The sequence below is a fragment of the Bubalus kerabau genome, chromosome 4, assembly GCF_029407905.1.
Source record: "Bubalus kerabau isolate K-KA32 ecotype Philippines breed swamp buffalo chromosome 4, PCC_UOA_SB_1v2, whole genome shotgun sequence".
Lineage (NCBI taxonomy): Eukaryota > Metazoa > Chordata > Mammalia > Artiodactyla > Bovidae > Bubalus > Bubalus kerabau.
The window spans coordinates 9,740,717-9,754,078 of record NC_073627.1 but is presented as its reverse complement, the minus strand read 5'-3'; the positions used below and the strand labels follow the sequence as shown (position 1 = coordinate 9,754,078).

The window sequence follows — 13,362 nt, the reverse complement described above, 5'->3', positions numbered from 1 at the left end:
GAACATTTTGTTTTAGAAGGAGGAAGATGGAATAGGTGATATCCAAGGCCACTTCTGCTTCCCAACTCCTTGCTGGGGCCAGCGCGGGTTTCTCTGAATTGCACTGGACAGACCAGGGGTTCTCAAATCAGGTTCCCTAAAACCCTGGGGTTCCAGAGGGGGTGTGCCCAGTGGCAGCCTGGGAACAGGGAGGGGAGGTCCCCCTGCTCAGAGAACTGGATGCTCAGTCCTGGGCACGAGCTGTCTCTGCTCATTAACTACAACCAGTAGTCTGGGAACCCCTGGAATCCCAGGGGGCTCCTGTGACACGACAGAAAGGCCTGGGGCAGGGAAAGCCAAATCGGATAAAACACGGAAAGGAAGTCACGCCTAGACCAGAGAAGGGTCCCCCCCCCCCACCCCCCATCAGCTCTCGGACCCGCAGCCCTGGGTCCACACTTGACCACGTTGGGTCACTGGGAACCACGTGGCACCATCCTTCAGGCCTCCTGTCAGAACCTGGGGTCGGGGCAGGGCCGCCCACCCTGAGGGGCGCCGGGCAGGGGTCCCAGCTGCCCCCGCCCCCAGGACGCTGAATGCGTCCTCTGTCCACAGAGCGTGGCTGTCTGGAGCGAGCGCGTCCCCCGGACAGCAGCCCCATTGTGCAGACACTGGCTCCCAGCAGCTGTTGGGCCTGAGAGGCCGCGGCTACGGACTCAGCCCCTCTCCTGGCAGCTGCTCAGCTTCTCAGGACGGGCACCCGGGAGGCCTCGCCCAGCTCCATCCCGGGGCCCATCCCAGGCTGGGTGGTCAGGGCCATAGCCTGCAAGCTGCAGGGAGGCAGAACGGGGGCCCGCCTGCAGCCAGCGCCTGCCTGCCTGCCTGCCCAGCCCGCGCCCGCAGCTGTGCCCGGCTCTATTTAAGGCATTCCGCAGCTGCTCGGCTGCATTCCCTGGATGCACCCTCGCTCCTACCCCTCACCACCGGGTTGGGCTTGGCAGACAGCTGGGAAGGCCAGCAAGGGAGGTGGGTTGCTTTCTCCTGGGTCCTGTGCTTGTAGCCCCCTTGGTTCCCCGTGTGGGGCAAACAGGTTCTTCCCTGCTCTGCCCCAGTTCCCAACACAGGCACCCAGGTACACCTGGAAGGCGGCAGACTCACCTGGTCTGCCAAAAAGCCATACCCACCACCAGAGGCGTGGGAGGGGTCTGATGTCCACCTTCCTCAAGGCTCTACGCATGACCAAGGATATTCCAGAGGTTTTAAGTCGGAGGAAGGCCCTACCAAGACTCTTGCTGCATCTGCCCCACCCCAAGGTCATGGCCACATCACAAGGGACCCCTGGCACCACACCTGGCTTGGCCGTTGGGGGCTGGGCAGGTGCAGCTGCACCCGGAGCGCTCAGACCATGACCACCCCCGTCCCTGCTACTTGGGCCAGCAGGGCCCACTCCTCTCTCATTTGACAGATCAAGAAATTGAGACTGGGAAGTAGTGGGGTAGGGGTGACGCGAAGCGGTGGCTCAGAACCAGTAGGCCCGTGGACTGGAGCCAGGACACACCCAAGTACTCAGCAGGGCGCCAGTCTGGGGACACTCCACTCGTCACTCTGTCCAGTCACCCCGGCCTCTCCCACAGCCCCCAGTGAGCATCCAGAGACGGCAAAGAACCAGACCCACGAGTGAGCGGCCAGTGCCCGCCTTATAAGGCAGCCTTGGGGAAACTTGGCTGGTGGAGCCAGGGGGGTGGCTCCCAGGGGAGGCAGAGCCAGGAGCCCGCCAGGCAGACATGGGTCTGGGTCCTGGGGCCCAGCCCCACCCAGAGCCACCCAGGCAGGGGCAGGGGGGCAGAGCAGGGACCTGGGAGAGGAGGCAAGGCCACTCCCACCCAGAGCCCAAGAGAGAAGCAAGAATGGAGATACCAAGCCCACGGACAGGCATCATCAATCTCAGAAACCAAGAACTCAGCACGCCAGAGTGGATCAGACCTGTGGGTTCTTGGTTGACCCAAAAAGTATCTGCTTGGTCCTTGGGGAGGTCCCATGGGGTCCCTGAAAGTCCCTGCATGGGAGACCATGAAAGGACGAGAGCAGGAAGAGCTGGGAAGCAGAGAGGTGTGAGCTACACAAGACGGTGAATCCACTTGGGGCCACCCCAACAAATGAACAGTGAAGACTCAGAGTGGACAAAGATTTTACTAGTGCCGTACTTTAGGGAGGTCAATCTAACAGCAACTCAGCTGAGGTCCCAGGAGACCCTGTCCTGCAACCATGTCACAGTCTGGAAGGCTTCCTGGAGGTGGAGGCAGAGGGCTGTCTGATCAGAGGGCACAGAGCTCCCAGTCTCCCTGATCCTTTGCCCCTGCAGCACCAGCTGCTCCCCCGCCCCGGGGGGGTAGGTAGTGAGCACATGGAGAGCAGTCAGAGCAGGGCCTGCTGGGTGGGGGGCTTCTGGGAGCTGCCAACCCAATTCCCCACCCCCCACCCATGGAAGGGTGGAAGGAGATGGGAGTGCCAGGTCTGCAGGACAGATGGACAGGAAGTGAAGCTAAGGTGCCTGGAGAGGCTGGACAGACCAAAACCAGGGGAGGGGAAGGAAGGAAAAACTGATGAAGCCTAAGAACAGGGACTAGGAGTGGGGGGGTTCAGACCCGGGGTCCCCCAGAAGCCCCAACAATAAATGCCGGGAATACCCCTCCATCAGGCCCTGACCTTCACCCGCACTTGTCCAGGACCTCAGGACTGGACGTACAAGGCCGAGCAGGTGAAGGTCGAATCCCCCAGCCCCCGGCAGGCCTTGCTCCCTCCTCCCAGTCCACGTCTCACCCTGTGTTACCTCCAGGCTCACCCCACAGTGACTTCTGAAGTGCTGTTTTAAATGGAAAGCATTCTCCCAAACAGACTCATCCAAGCCCTCACCTCCTCCAAACCCAAGCATCGTTCCTCAATAGCATCTGTCCAACCCCCGCCTGCTTCAAATACATCTAAGAGTTCTCAGCCTGTGAGCACTGCCCTCAGGGAGCTGCCTCCCCACCCAGCCTGTAAGATGTGGAGGAGCGGGCTCAGCACACATGTGAATTCACACACAGGTACACACTCAACGGGCACGTACACCGACCCCCCAGGGCAGGGGACAGCCGCCCTGGCCCATGGACCTCTCCATGCAGAGCCTGACGCCCATCTGCACAGAGAAGCTGTGGGTCCAGGGCTCCGGTACCCCGCTCAGACACTGAAATTCTTTCCCCTGGAAAAGCCACACAGCCCCGGCCCCGACACTAGGCTCCCCAGCACCTCTGGACTGGGGCCTCAGCCAGGAAGGCTCCTCCCCACCCCTCTTTTCCTGGTTAAATCCCAGCAGTGTCTGCTGCTGGAGGAAGACATTCCTGGATGTGTCTGAGGCCCTACCCTGCCCACCCTGACGACCCAGGCCAGTGCAACCCTGAGGGGACACCCCCTGCCTGTTCCCCCCCCGCCCAGAGTGGACCATCTCCTCAGGTATCCAGGGCCAAGTCTCATCAACAGCTGGATGGTTGACGACCGTCTCCATAGTCACATCCTGTTTGACTCAACTGAGCGTGAACACCTCACCCCCAGGAGCGAGCCGCATCCGGCAGCAAAGGCCCTAGACCAACAGAAGAGCAGGAGGAAACGGCCTCCCGGCCACTCCCCAAACACAGGCCATGTGTCCTGACACGGTGCCTGGGGGGTGGGGTGGCTCTGCAGGGTCACGTCTGGGGAGACACAGACTCACACAGCAGGGCTGGAAGGGACCTCTGGTCCCTGCTGCCAGACTGTCGCCCAGCGTCACGGGAAATTCACAGTCGGCCCTTCGCCCCACCCGACCCGCTCAGTCAAATGCGTGCCTTGAGAAGAAGGCGGCTGCTCCACCAACACCCCTACCCTCACCCTATCACGAGCCCCCATCACCATGGGAAAATTCTCATTTAAAAAGGAAAGTTAGGGACTTCCCTGGTGGTCCAGTGGCTAATACTCCCTGCTCCCAGTGCAGGGGCCTGGGTTCGATCCCTGGTCAAGGAACTAGATCCCACATGCTGCAACTAACACCTGGGGCGGCCAAATAAATATATAATTTTTTTTTTTTTTTAAAGAAAGAACTTAGAGCAGGAACTAGAGATATCTGTACACCCAAGTTCACAGCAGCTTTACTCACGACAGCCAAGCAGTAGGAGGACACAGGTGTCCATCAACAATGGATGGATAATCAAATGACCAATGGCATTTTCCACAGAACTAGAACAAAAAATTTCACAACTCATATGGAAACACAAAAGACCCCGAATAGCCAAAGCAGTCTTGAGAAAGAAGAATGGAGCTGGAGGAATCAACCTTCCTGACTTCAGATTACACTACAAAGCTACCGTCATCAAGACAGTGCAGTACTGGCACAAAGACAGAAATACAGACCAATGGAGCAAGAGAGAGAGCCCAGAAATAAACCCCTGCACCTATGGGTGCCTTATTTTTGACAAAAGAGGCAAGAATATACAATGGGGCAAAGACAGCCTCTTCAATAAATGGTGCTAGGAAAACTGGACAGTTATGTGTAAAAGAAGGAAATCAGACCACTTCCTAATACCATACACACAGATAAACTCAAAATGGATTAAAGATCTAAATGTAAGGCCAGAAACTGTAAAACTCTTAGAGAAAAATATAGGCAGAACACTCAATGACATAAATCAAAGCAAGATCCTCTATGACTCACCTCCTAGAGTAACGGAAATAAAAACAAAAGTAAATAAATAGGACCTGATTAAACTTAAAAGCTTTTGCACAGCAAAGAAAACTAAGCAAGGTGAAAAGACAACCCTCAGAAAGCGAGAAAATAATAGCGAATGAAACAACTGACAGAGGATTAATTTCCAAAATACACAAGCAGCCCATATAACTCAATGCCAGAAAAACAAACAACTCAATCAAAAAGTGGGAAAAAGACCTAAACAGATATTTCTCCAAAGAAGACATACAGATGGCTAACAAACACACGAAAAGATGCTCAACATCGCTCATTATCAGAGAAATGCAAATCAAAACCACAATGAGATATCACCTCATACTGATCAGAATGGCCATCATCAAAAAGTCTACAAACAATAAATGCTGGAGAGGGTGTGGAGAAAAGGGAACGCTCTTGCACTGTTGGTGGGAATGTAAACTGATATAGGCAATATGGAAGATGGTATTATGGAGATTCCTTAAAAAACTAGGAATAAAACCACCATATGACCCAGCAATCCCACTCCTAGGCGTAAACCCTGAGGAAACCAAAGCTGAAAAAGACACATGTATCCCACTGTTCACTGCAACAGTGTTTAAAATAGCTAGAACACGGAGGCAACCTAGATGCCCACAGACAGATGAATGGATAAAGAAGTTTGGTATATATACACAATGGAATATTATTTAGCAACAAAAGAACTCATTTGAGTCAGTTCTGATGAGGTGGATGAAGCTAGAACCTACTATACAGAGTGAAGTGAGTCAGAAAGAGAAAGATAAATATCGTATTCTAACGCACATACACAGACTCTAGAACAATGGTACTGAAGAATTTATTTACAGGGCAGCAATGGAGAAACAGACATAGAGAATGGACATGGGGAGAGAGGAGGGGAGGGTGAGATGTATGGAAAGAGTAACATGGAAACTTGCATTCCCATATGTAAAATAGATAGCCAACGGGAATTTGCTGTATGGCTCAGGAAACTCAAACAGGGGCTCTGTATCAACCTAGAGGGGTGGGATGGGGAGGAAGCTGGGAGGGAGGTTCAAAAGGGAGGGGATATATGTATACCTATGGCTGATTCATGTTGAGGTTTGACAGAAAACAACAAAATTCTGTAAAGCAATTATACTTCAATTAAAAGAATTTAAAAAGGAAAAAGTAAGAAATCGGCTTTCAGAGGAATTTTCAAAACAATAAATATGTATTGAGTACCTACAAAAAAAAAAAAAAAGGGTGGATACACAGTGTGGTCTATGCATACAATGGAATATTATCCAGCCTTGGAAAGGGAAGGAAATTCTGATACCTGCTGCAACATGGATGAACTCTGAAGACGTGCAAAGTGAAATAAACCAGACACAAAAGGACAAATATTCAGGATTCCACCTACAGGAAGGACCCAGAGTAGTCAAACTCATAGAGACAGAAAGTGGGAAGGTGGGCGCCAAGTGCCGGGGACTGGGGGAAGGTAATGGGGCCAGAGATTCGGTTGGAAGATGGAAAGTTGTGGAGATGGATGGTGACGGTTGCACAGCACACAGTGTGTTTAATAGGCATGAACGGTACACTTAAAAACGGCTACAATGGTCAACATTATGTGTGTTTTACCACCATGAAAAATAATTTTTAAAAGGTTAATCAAAAACCCAGAATATTCTGCCTGTCCAACCCAAGGGACACTTACTGAACATTTCCTGAGCTCCAAGTCCCAGAATTACAACTGGACCCGGCTTTCATCAGGCTCACAGCTCAGCCGGCACCTTAACACAGCCTATGGGGCCAAGACCCTCATTGTGGGGCAGGGGGCAGCAATGGTGTTTCACGGGACAGCATCATGTCCCCTGTGAGCTCCCTGTGAGCTCTCCGTGAGCACAAGTCTGGGTCTGGACCCTCCAAGGACAGTAGCCACGCCCTCAATCGCCCCCCAGCCAGCAGAAGAGCCCTGAACAGAGTCGTGGGCAGGAATCACTGGGCTCCCTGGCCTGGGACCCCTCCTGGCAGCCCTGAAAACCCTAGCGTGCAGAGATGAGGTGCTGTCGTCTTCCCTTCCCGTCTGGGCACAACCCTCCCTCCTTTGGGAGAAAGATCCTCCAGTGCAGAAACCGCCCCCTCCCACCTCCCGCAGCCTCTGCCCTGGGGGCACCTGCAGGGCACTTTTCACCCTTCTAGAAACCGAGCCTGCCTCTCCAAGGCCCAGGGACCACCGACCACCAGGACCGTGAGAGCCTGTCCTGGGGTCTCACAGCCATCCCACCCCAACACGAGCCTGTCCTGGTTCCTGCCCCCACATCCTGGGGTCACAGCCATGGTTACACCACGACCCTGTTGACCAATTAAAAGGGGACCCTCACAACCCAGAGATTCTTTGCAGAGTCTAACTGAAATCCAACTTGCTGCACTGTGGCCCACTATGGGACAGAAAGAGCCCCCCAGTCCCTGCCCCTGAGATTTCAGAAGTATAAGCCACCCCTCAACTCAATATTCAGCTTCTTTCTCCAAGATTCCAACGCAAAGACAGCTCCCCACTCCCCAAGTCATCACAGCACAGGTGACTGGCACCTTGCTACTCACCCTCCTGGCTCTTGGGTGGGATCTCGGCCACGGGGGGCTGGGGCTTGGGCTCCAGCCTGCTCTGCAGCTGAGACATCGGGGCGAGTTCTGAATTCTCCAGGGTCTGGGGTGGGATGGGGGAGGCGGGCCCCTCGGCTGGCTTGGGCACCTGGATCTCGACCCTCTTGGGGGCTGCGTCAGCGGCAGGGGCAGCGGGCACCTCGGGCATCTTAGAGGCGGGGGTCTCCATCCTCCGGTGGGCTGACTCCTGGGGCTTGACTATGGTGATCTCCGTCCTCCGGGGGGCAGGCTCCGGCGTCTTGTGGCCCAGCGCCTCGGCCCGCTTTAGCCCGAACCGGGACGGCCCGGCGGTGCCGGCGTTCTCTACCTGCTTGGACGAGATGTCAATGGAGATCTCGGTGCGCCGAGACACGGGCTCAGCCTTGGGCCCGGAGAGCTCGACCCTCCGCAGGGCGGCCTTGGGGGATCGCTGGCTCAGGGAGTCTACATGGCGGGCTGCAGGCTCTGAGTTCTTCACACCCAGGTCCTGGAATTTCTGTGTGGAGCTGGCCACAGAGGACCGGAGCAGGGGTGTCTGGACCCTCCGGGGTGGGGTGGAGTTGGGCGTCTCGACCTCCTCGACCTCAAAAGATCTTTTCAAGGCTGGAAGATAAAGCGAGGAGAAGGTGATGAGCAGATGGCTGGGGAACATCTGGAAACATCCTGCTAGCAGTGAGCATCAGAAGGCAGCCGGCGGGGAGGCTACAGCGAGGGCTCTGTTTCACAGAAGAAGACGGGACAAGGGTGCAAGAGGGAAGACTCCTGTGCCCTTTCGCCTCTCAGGAAGAAAAGGTGACAGTCCCATTCTACTAGGGGCTGAGGCACGAGCAGCCATATGTTCTGGGAGAGACAGAAAAGACTGAAGCTTGGAGGACTTCTCTGTCCTGATGTGGCAGTGGCCCTACCAGCTACATTTTCTATAAGGATGCTCCAGCTCAAGAGCGGATTTTGATTTCTTTCCTGTCATGGCCACAATTACCCTTCATCACCTCCACCCAACACAGACAGCATCAGCAAACACCACCACCACCAACAGGTGGGAAAGTGAAAGTGTTGCTTGCCTAGTCATGTCTGACTCTTTGTGACCCCATGGACCACAGCCCACCAAAGATTTGTCCGTGGAATTCTCCAGGCAAGGATACTGGAGTGGCTTGCCACTTCCTACTCCAGAGGGTCTTCCCAACCGCAGGATCGAACACAGGTCTCCCGCGTTGCATGCAAATTCTTTACTGTCTGAGCCACCAAGGAAGCCCATCAGATGGGAGATGCCCCGAATAACAACAGCCAGTAAGAATCGCGATGGGAATGACGCCATCATATCAATGTCAGCAGGAACAGCCAACACTGGGTCGTTTAACAACAGGCAAGGCACTGGGCTTACCATGCACAGCCACATTTGCTCCCTACCCTAACCCCATAGTGTAAATAACACTACAATCCCCTGATACGGATGGGAAAACTGAGGCCTGGGCACTTAAGTAACGTGCCCGGCAGCGTGGAGTGAGCAGCAGAGCCGGAAGATTCATCTACCTCCGAGGCCCAGGGTTCTAACCACATGGCTGTCCACAGAGATCCTGGCGAAGTCCACACCACTGTGGATTTCTCAGTCCTCGGCCCCGGCGGCATCTGCCTCCATCCTGTACTACTTGCCCCAGCCGGACCCAGGCCCATGTGGGATGCTGACCACCCAACTCCCACCCCACGCACAGCCTGGCGCTTCTGCCTGGCCCCCCGCCATCTCCACCAGGGTCCGTCTGCTCTCTCCAACGTACTGGGGACAGTGCCTGAGAAGCGGCCAGCCCCATGGTCCCTGCAGCCTCACTGCAAACGAGAACCAGCTGCTCCCGGTTATAAAGACCAGAGCAGGAAGGGGCCCACGTGGCAGGAACACTCACCAGCTCCTTCCAGCCTGGGCCCTCAGCGACGCACAGGGTCTCTCCCACCACCTCCCCACCTCACAGCCCCAGTAGCCCAGGGTCACTGGGACCAGCCCCGCCCCCGTTTCCTCCCCTAATTCTCAGGGCATCTGAGCATCCCCTCCTGTCAGTCTTCGTTCCTCCAAATTCCCAAAAAGCCCTCACCTCTTCTCTATAGATAGAACCTCCTTCAGAAGACCAGGGTGTGATGGGTGGCTAAGTGGGTGGGTGGCCAGGGGAGTGTGTGTTCTGAAGCGCTGGATGTAAGAGGAAGCCAAGGGGACCCCAGACTCTGACACCCGACCACCAGTACTATCAGTTCCTCAAACGCAGCACCCCTCGGGGGACCCTCTCTAAGCCCTGGGCACACCTCCTTCTCGGTGGACAGAGGGCACAAAATCCTGGCTTGCAAAGCTCAACCCTCCCTGAGGCCCTGTAGGGACGACTGGAGAGGGAACCGTGCAGATTCGGGGAGAAATCTGGATCTTTTATTTTTTAATATGTAATCTCTTGATTTTTAAATGCTGGCACAAACGAAGCAAAACAACCTCTTTAAAAAAGCTGTGCGGCTGAACAAAATCATGTCCGTGGGCTGCAATCAGTTAGTGGGCCCCACTGTGACTTGACTTCACTTCCGGATTGATCAGTTTCATGGCCAAGGGCGGCAGGGAAAGCCCGTGCAGGGACCCCAACCTCCGCACAGCTCCGCTTCTCACCAGGGGCTGTCCAGCAAGATACTGCCGGGTGCAAACCGCGCATCCAAAGAAGCCTGAAGTGCCGGAGAAAGAGGTCAAGTAGTTGCTAAACTGGCCAGAAAGTCCAGGGCCGAGTGCCTGGAACTGTGATCTCTAGTGGTTCCCAGGGCCTCCCGTGACATCTGGTCTACCCCCACCCCGAGAGCACTGTCCAAATTCTCCTCGATAGTGGCTCCTGTCTGTCTGTGAGCTCCCTGAAGGAGGGATCCATGCCCCACCCACCTCAGCACATGCATGTCCAGGACTCCTTGGTGTTAACTCCTTGGGCCTGAGTTGGGAAGAACAGGAACTAGGTGGGGTGAGGGCTCTTTGCCAGGTTTGCCCGCAGGAATGAAACGACCTGTGAGTCCCGGCGAGGCCTTTGCCCCTGTTTGAAAGAGCCCCTTCCCTGCAGAGCCCATCTGAAAGCCCCTCCACTGTGACTCACAAAAATTAAGACCCTGCACCAAATCAAAAACCTCTCTGCCCCAACCATCCACAGTCCCACTTTGGCAATGAGTTGGAACCAAACCAGCATGTGCACAGATCACTGCTCTCCAGAACACAAAATCTCCACCAAAAGCACACGCCTAGCCCCACCACCATCCTCTCCTTTCTCAGCTGCTCTTCCTGGCTTTGGTGTTTCTTCCTCGCTCACGCCACTCCCTGGCCCCACGCTATCAGCATGCTTAGCATTCGGCTATATTATCCAGCCAGACATTCACTGCCCGGCACCGCCAGCCACCCTGGTTAGTCTAGTTCTCTCTGAGAAGACGGGCTGTTTCCACCATCAAGACGGTCACTGCTCAGCAAACCTCCAGGGCTGATGGGGTATCCTTGATGGCTTATACCATGCCCACAGACGAGCACTCCTCTTCCCCCCTCCTTCGAGGATTCCAAGTCACCCCAAAGCCAGGCTCACTCTTGCCTCCTCCCAGAGTCTGCCCAGGCCCCATGCAGTTCACAGCACTCTCTCCTGTGTCATCCTGGTCACCCCAATCCGCTAGGACTGGGAAGAGAGCCGGGGTCCTCTCCTCCGTTACATGAGCCAGCTCTCCATCCCTTCCTAGGCCTCAAGTGCGTTCTCTTCACAGCTCAGAGGCCAGACTGGACCACAGATTTGTAACTGTGGGCCCAGGGAAGGCAGGCACCAGGACTTCAACCCCCATCTCACACTGAGAAGTTGCACTTTGAACAGCGTCCCCCCAAAGATTATGTCCCAGTCCCTACCCTAGAACTGAGAGAGTGACCTCCTTTGAAAAAAAAAAAGTCTTTGCAGATGTCACTAAGGTAAGGACTCAAGATGAGATTGTCCTGGATTTAGGATGGGCTGTAAGTGGCATAATTCCCGGATGGTTCAGTGGTAAAGAATTCACCTGCAATGCAGGAGTTTCAGGAGACGCAAGTTCAATCCCTGGGTCAGGAAGATTCCCCTGGAGGGGGAAATGGCAACCCACTCCAGCATTTTTGCCTAGGAAATTCCATGGATAGAGGAGCCTGGCGGGCCACAGTCCATGGAGTCACAGAGAGTCGAATACAACTGAGCGACTTAGCATGCACACACGCTAAGTCCTAAAAGTGTCTTTATCAGAGAAAGAAGAGGGGGAGCTGAGACACACAGAGGAGAAGGCAATGTGATCCCAGAGGCAGAGACTGAAGTGGCGCAGTCCAAAGCCAACGATGCCTGAGCCACCAGAAGCTGGAAGAGGCCAGGAAGGATTCTTTCCTAAAGCTAGCCCTGCTGACACCTTGATTTCGAACTTCCGGTCTCCAGAACCATGAGAGTCAATTTCTGCGTCAGCCACGCGGTTTGCTGTCATTTGTTACAGCAGTCACAGGAAGTTAACACAGGGACCATTAGATGGATGAAACCTCTGGGCTACAAGGTTATCTGGGGCCCTTCCTGCGGGTGCTGTCACCCAACTCTGCACCCAGCCCCAATCCAGCCCCAACCACACTCAACAAACGCCCGACAGCCAGATGGATGGAAGCATGGCCGAGCTCCAGAAAACTGCTGCATCAGGGACCCAGGAGAGGAAAAGCAGCCTCCTTTTTCCTTTCCCAGAATCACACGAAACCCCAGCCGGTAGAAGTCATCACGGAATAACATCGCTCTAGATTTGCCCCAAAATATTCGGTGATGAAACCAAAGATCATTTTTTTTTAAGGCAGACTCTGCAAGGGACGCCCCGGGAGCAGCTGTCTCTACACAGAGGATGTCGTGACACGATGAGCACCCAGCTGGGAAAAATTAGGAGGCGGCTTGTCACGAAGCTGGCAGGACAGGGTACTCTAGTATCCCGTCCCCCGTGGGCCTCCTAGAAACATGCTCCAGTCCTGCCCACACACACACAGCCACCTCTCCCTTCCCAGGGTCAAACTCTCCCTGCCAACACCCTCCATTTCCTCCTTGGAGAATGGGTATAACCCACCATGGCAGCGAGTATTTTTTTCACTTTACTCTTCTCCCTGCTCCCGGTGGAGAGGCAGGCAGCCCAGGGTGTCCACATGTGGCCGTGAAAGCCGACAAGAGTGTTCAGGAGCTGGTCATTTTGCAGAATGGACGCCCCCAGGTGACCACATCTGATGACCGGCTGGCTGAGGGACTGATGGGCAGAAAGTGGCCTTTCAATGGACCAGGCCAGTGGGGAAGGACATGAGGCTGCTTCCTCTCTTGCCTGCAGGATGTTAATGCCCCCAGTAGGCAGGCTAGAGGTGCCCAGCTGGACAGGATGAATGCACCGTTGCAGGGCACCTGACAAATATGGGGCCAGGCTGTACTGGGAGGGTCCCCACACTGCCACTGGGAGGGGAAAGGACTGCCATCGCCCACAGAGCACAGGGGCCCACCCCTGCTCACACCATTCCCAAGTGAGTACGCCCCCTTCCTTCCTCTGGTGAATGTAAGACCCCCGCCCACAAAACCAGGTTTGAACCTCCCTTGCTCTCAAAAGCTGTCCTTGGCCCCCACATGCCCACCCCAGGTGCACAAGAGCCTGAAGACCTTTGGCCCACTGCTGGGAATTCACCCCCCAGGAAATGATCGGATCTGCAGAAAGATTTATGTATGAGACGTTTGCATCAGCATTAAAACAGCAAACGCTGGAAACAATTCGAGTTTACGGAGATTTTCTGAATCCATGTGCCAGAGTCCTGCAAAGTCATCAAAATCATGGTTCTGAAGATGAGAAATGCTGAGTATACTGAGTAAAAATAGCAGAACAACCCAAGATGCATGCACGGGCCTGACGTCATCTCTCACACACGCACGCACGCGTGCACACACACACATGTGCCCGCACACTCGAGGAAAACAGCCATCTCTGGATGGAATTAAGGTGGCTGTTTAATTCATTACACTTTCCTGCCTTTTCCCAAGGTG

The 13,362-nt window shown here is 54.8% G+C and overlaps 1 protein-coding gene across 2 annotated transcripts in view; it reads right to left on the bottom strand.

Annotated features, from left to right (window-relative positions):
• The window catches only part of SEPTIN9 (septin 9), a 148,886-nt gene that overhangs the window by 73,183 nt on the left and 62,341 nt on the right, over positions 1–13,362 (bottom strand). For both annotated transcript variants that reach the window (XM_055575240.1, XM_055575239.1), the window contains exon 2: positions 7,292–7,933. In XM_055575240.1, the coding sequence (XP_055431215.1) occupies positions 7,292–7,933 (642 nt within the window). The remainder of the gene's footprint in view (positions 1–7,291; positions 7,934–13,362) is intronic.